Source organism: Mesoplodon mirus (assembly GCF_964341445.2).
Source record: "Mesoplodon mirus genome assembly, chromosome: X".
NCBI lineage: Eukaryota > Metazoa > Chordata > Mammalia > Artiodactyla > Ziphiidae > Mesoplodon > Mesoplodon mirus.
In genome coordinates, this window is record NC_138981.1 from 113684785 (window position 1) to 113690746 (window position 5962).

The 5962-nt window shown below is 36.1% G+C and overlaps 1 protein-coding gene across 1 annotated transcript; it reads left to right on the top strand.

The window, feature by feature from the left end:
- The first annotated feature begins 892 nt into the window (after positions 1-892).
- On the top strand, positions 893-1283 carry LOC309796604 (cytochrome c oxidase subunit 6C-like). Its single transcript, XM_082609839.1, has one exon. The coding sequence runs from the start codon at positions 925-927 to the stop codon at positions 1147-1149; it is 225 nt and encodes a 74-aa protein (XP_082465965.1). The 5' UTR covers positions 893-924; the 3' UTR covers positions 1150-1283.
- Positions 1284-5962: the final 4679 nt, after the last annotated feature.

Consider the following 5962-nt stretch of genomic DNA (forward strand, 5'->3'; position numbering starts at 1 on the left):
TCATTCTATGAAGCCAGTTATTACCCTGCTAACAAAGCCAGGCAAAGACGTTGTAAGAAAAGAAAACTATAAAGCAGTATCTCAAAAGTTTTGTTTCCATATGAGAAAGGAAGAGAGGAAGAAAAGTGAGAAAACAGGACTCCTTCATACAAAGGACAAGTACCATACTGGACAACTCACCCATCTACTCCATTCTCAGGTGACTTCTATGATTTAAAATTACAGTGTTATTCAGGTTAACTTCTGTGTATTGAACATGCAATATGAGCCAGGCCTAGAGCTACAAGGATGAATACAGCAGTTCCTGGCCTCTAGGAACTCATAGTTCGGTGAGGGTGACAGGCACATTAATGAGTAATTACCCAACAATGGAATTAGGGCTTTAATAGATGTGTGAACAAAGTGCTGTAGGTTGGGGCCAGAAAATGGAGGGATTTAACTGCATCACAAAGAGTTTGTACTTTGTCCAGCAGAGTGTCCTTGCTTTGTGAGCAGGGAAGTGACAAGGTCAAATAAATGTTCTTAAAAATCTGGTGGCTTCATAGTTGGAGCAATCCATGCCCAGGATGATTTGTGCTGTATTTGTCAGGTACATTAAAAAAAATTCACATATTAAAAATCTTTGAATTCCCCAATAAGTTCATATCAACTCTGTGTATGAGTAAGATCAATATCTCGACTTGACTAAGGAAACTGACTCACAAGTTCAAACCCTGAATCTAAGATTACAAAGAGAAGAGGCTAAATACGCAGGTTAACTTCAGCTCTGAACATCGGGATGTGCGCCGGAGGCCTTTTGTACTCTTTGGGCCACCGTAGCCGGATCCTCTCTCCGTTCCCTCTATTTATGTGCCTGCGGACTGCTGGAACGCTGTCCATTTCTCCAAGGTCGTCGTTGTTGAGTTGTCAAGGAGAAAAACTACCATGGCTTCCAGTTCTTTGACAAAACCTCAGATGCGTGGCCTTCTGGCCAAGCGTCTGCGATTTCATATTGTTGGAGCATTCATTGTCTCCTTGGGAGTTGCAGCTTTCTATAAGTTTGCTGAGGCTGAACCAAGGAAGAAGGCATACGCAGATTTCTACAGAAATTATTCCATAAAAGATTTTGAGGAGATGAGGAAGGCTGGTATCTTTCAGAGTGCAAAGTGATTTTGGAATATAAAGAATTTCTTTGGGTTGAGTTCCATGGAAGTTTGTCACTTACCTGTGTTCCTGAACTATGAACTACTAATATCTGGGCTAAGGAATAGTTTCTCATGATAAATAAACGATTAACAACAACAAAAAAACTCTGGTGGCTTTGTGTGGTAGGGACAAGGATATGGGAGAAATTATAAGAAAGAAAATAGGAGACTTTAATTAATTCTGACATATGACAAAAAAGGTTTGAAATAAAATAGTGATGGTAGTAAGTGAAATAAAAGAACATATATAGCATTGTCTGTTATTTCAATGGAAAAATTGGAATCAACAGGGCTTAGTGGTTGAGGGGTTGGGAAGGACAAGGCAAGAATGGTTTTGTGTCTATGTAACTGACAGTGTGTTGGTGCCATTGATAGAAATGGAAAGTTTATGAGAGGAGAATATTTTTATTGGTGTATAGTTGTTTTACAATGTTGTGTTTGTTTCTACTGTACAGCAAAGTGGAGTTCCCTGTGCTGTACAGCAGGCTGTTATTACTTATCTATTTTATACATATTAGTGTATATATGTCAATCCCAATCTCCCAATTCATCCCACCACCACCACCACCCCATTTCCCCCCCTTGGTGTCCATACATTTGTTCTTTACATCTGTGTCTCTATTTCTGCCTAGCAAACTGGTTCATCTGTATCATTTTTCTAGATTCTACATATATATGCGTTAATATACGGTATTTGTTTATCTCTTTCTCACTTACTTCACTCTGCATGACAGTCTCTAGGTCCACCCACATCTCTACAAATAACCCAGTTTCGTTCCTTTTTATGGCTGAGTAATATTCCATTGTATATATGTACCACATCTTCTTTATCTGTTAGTCTGTCATACCATTCTACTTTCTCTTTCTGCGAGTATGACTTTTGGAGATTCCACATATAAGTGATATCATATAGTATTGAATATTTGTCTTGCTCTGTTTTTTGTATTTCATTTGGCACAATGCCCTCAAGTTGCATCCATATTGCCACAAATGTCAGGACTTCCTTCTTAAGGCTGAATAATATTCCTGTGTGTGTGTGTGCACGTGTGTGTGTATGTGTGTAACGTTTTCTGTATTCATTCATCCATTAATGGGCACTTAGGTTGTTTCCACATCTTGGCTATTGTAAATAATGCAATAAATATGGGAGTGTGGATATCTCTTCGATATCCTGTTTTCATTTCCTTTGGATATATAACTAGAAGTGAGATTGCTAGATCATATGATAGTGCTACTTTTAATTTTTTGAGGAGCCTCCATACTGTTTTCCATAGTGGCTGCACCAATTTACATTCCCACCAATGATGCACAAGGGTTCCCTTTTCTCCACATCCTTTTTAACACTTGTTATCTCTTGTCTTTTTGATGATAACCATTCTAACAGGTGTGAGGTTATATATCATTATGGTTTAGATTTGCATTATCCTAATGATTAGTGATGTTGAGCAACTTTTCATGCATCTGTTGGTCATTTGCACATCTTCTTTGGAAAAAATGTATATTCAGGCCCTATGCTTATTTTTAATTGGGTTACTTGTTTTTTTTGTTATTGAATTGTATGAGTTGTTTATATGTTTTGAATATTAACCCCTTATAAGATATATCATTTGCAGATATTTTCTCCCATTCCAGAGATTATCTTTCATTTTATTGTTTCCTTTGCTGTTCAGAAGATTTTTAGTTCAATGTAATCCCACTTGTTTATTTTTCCTTTTTTTTTTTTTTTTTTTTTTTTGCTTTTGGTGTCATATTAAAAAATTACTGCCAAGACCAATGTCAAGGAGCTTTTCCCCTATGTTTTCTTCTAGAAGTTTTATGGTTTCAGGTCTTACAGATAAGTCTTTAATCCATTTCAAGTTAATTTTTGTGAATGTGTAAGATAGGGGTCCAATTTCACTTTTTGCATGTGGTTATCTAGTTTTCCCAACACCACTTATTGAAGAGACTGTCTTTTCCCCATTGAGTATTCTTAGTTCTCATGTTAAATGTTAGTTGACTGTAAAAGTTGGGGCTCATTTCTGGACTCTTGATTCTGCCTCACTGGTCTTTGTGTCTATTTTTATGCCAGTCCCATACTGTTTTGATTAGTTAGCTTTGTAGAACAGTTTGAATCAGGAAGTGTGATGCCTCCAGCTTTATCCTTCTTTCTCAAGATTGCTGTGACTATTCAGGAACTTTTGTGGTTCCACACAAATTTTAAGATTGTTTCTGCTATTTCTGTGAAAAATACCATTGGAATTTTGATAGGAATTGCATTGAATCAATAAATAGCTTTGGGTAATATGGACATTTTAACAGTATTCATTCTTCTGATCCATGAACACAGGATATTTTCCATTTGTTTGTGCCTTCTTCAATTTCTTTCATCAGAGACTTGTAGTTTTCAGTGTAGAGATATCTCACCTCCTTAGTTAAGTTTATTCCAAAGTATCTTATTATTTTTGATGTTATTGTGAATGGGATTGTTCTCTTGTTTTCTTTTTCAGATAGTTCATTGATAGTGTATAGAAATGCAACTGATTTCTGTATGTTGATTTTATATCCTATAATTTTATTGAATCATTGATTGGTTCTAACAGTTTTTTGGTTGAGTTCTTAGGATTTTCTATGTAGAAGATCATATAATCTGCAAATGAAAATAATTTTACTTCTTCCTTTCTGATTTGGATTCCTTTTATTTCATTATCTTGCCTGATTATCCAGTACTATGTGGAATAAAGATGATGTAAGTAGGCCCCTAGTCCTGTTCCTGAACTTAGAGCAAAAGCTTTCAACCTTTCACCAATGAGTATGATGTTAGCTGTGGGCTTGTCATATGGGGCTTTATTGTGTTGAGGTTATGTTCCACCTATACCCAATTTGTTGAGAGTTTTTATCATGAAACAATATATTTTGTCAAGTGTTTTTTCTGCATCTATTGAGACGATCACGTGATTTTATCTTTCATTCTATTAATGTTGTGTATCACATTTATTGATTTGCAAAAGTTGAACCATCCCTGCATCCCAGGGATAAATCCTACTTGATCATGGTGTGTGATCCTTTTAATGTGCTGTTGAATTAGGTTATTTAATATTTTGTTGAGAATTTTTGCATCTATATTCTTCAGGGATATTGGTCTGTAGTTTTATTTTTCTGTAGTCACCTTATCTGGCTTTGGTAGTAGGGTAATGCTGGTCTTGTAAAATGAGTTTGGGAGTATTCCTTAACAGGAAATTATTTCAGCATTTCCTAATTATTGCCCTCTGTTCTTCCAATTATGGTGCTGAAGAAAAAAGAACAGATGGATAGGCATTGAGAGGAAACATTAAGTACCAGGAGAAATCAGATCTAAGAAATTAACTTCTCAACCAATCAAGGACAATGCTGAATTGACTGATTATTATTATTTTGTTCCCAGCAGTGAAATATTCAAATTACTCCTTAAAGGTAAAAAAAAATCAAATCAGAAAATAGAACAATCTATTCATGTATTTTAAAGGGAAAAGAGCAGCTCCTCTTGGGTCAAAGGAGAAATAATTACTTGGAAAGCTATAGCTGTGTTGCTACCTATAGTCATGTTCTCTTGGTGCAAATATAATGATAGTGATTGGTAATAATAATGATAGTAATGATCATTATCTGAGTTATTATTATGTGCTAGGAATGCTGCTGAAAAGATTTTCATTTACTCTTCACAATAACCCAATGAAGTAATTATTAAGACTCCCCTTCCCTTTTACAGAGGAGGAAAGTAAACCTTAAATAATCAAATGACATATCCAAAGTCACATAGCTTCTAAGTAGCAGAGCTGGGTCAGGAACCCAAGCGGTCCACTTGCAACAACATGGATGGACCTTGGGGGCATTATGCTAAGTGAAATAAGTCAGACAAGACAAATACTATATGATCTCACTTATATATGAAATCTTAAAAAAGTAAACAAAGAAACAAACTCATAGAAAAAGATTTGTGGTTACTAGAGGCAGGGGCTGGGTATAGGCAGAATTGGATGAAGGTGGTCAAAAGGCATAAACTTCCAGTTATGAGATAAGTAAGTACTAGGAGGGAGGTAGTGTACAACATTATGACTATAGCTAACACTGCTATATGATAAATAGGATTGCTAAGAGAGTAAATCCTAAGAGTTATCATCACTCATTACAATATGTATTTTTTCTTTTTCTTTCTTTTTTTTGGTATTTATATGAGATGACGGATGTTAACTAAATTTATTGTGGTAAACATTTCACTATATATGTAAGTCAAATCATTATGCTATATACCCTAATCTTATACAGTGCTGCATGTCAATAATATCTCAAAAAAACTAGGGGGAAAAAACCCAGGCAGTCAGTCCTAGAGTTTGCACTGGGGACACAATTGTAAGCCAGCACTGACATGGCCCCTGCCCTCATGTGATGCAAACTGAGAAAAGTTCTGAGAAGGAAGTGTGCCAGTGACCTGAGATTGTACATACGAGGAACTTGACTGGTCTAGGGAATCAAGACTTCACTGCATTAAAATCAGAAGTGTGAGCAAATGCTAAATAAGCAAACGTGGTGCAAGTCAGGGACATGTTTGGGGAGAACATTCCAGAAAGAAGGATTAGCCCAGGCAGAGGAAAAGCCCTGTGGCTACAGTACATCCCAGTAACAACAATGATGACATCGACGATGCCAAAAATGGTTGTTGTAGCTGGAATATAGTGAGCATAAGAAAGTATGATCAAACCAAAATCAGAGAGGTGAGCAGAGTTCAGCTCGTGTAAGGTCTTACAGATAAAGAATTGGGATTT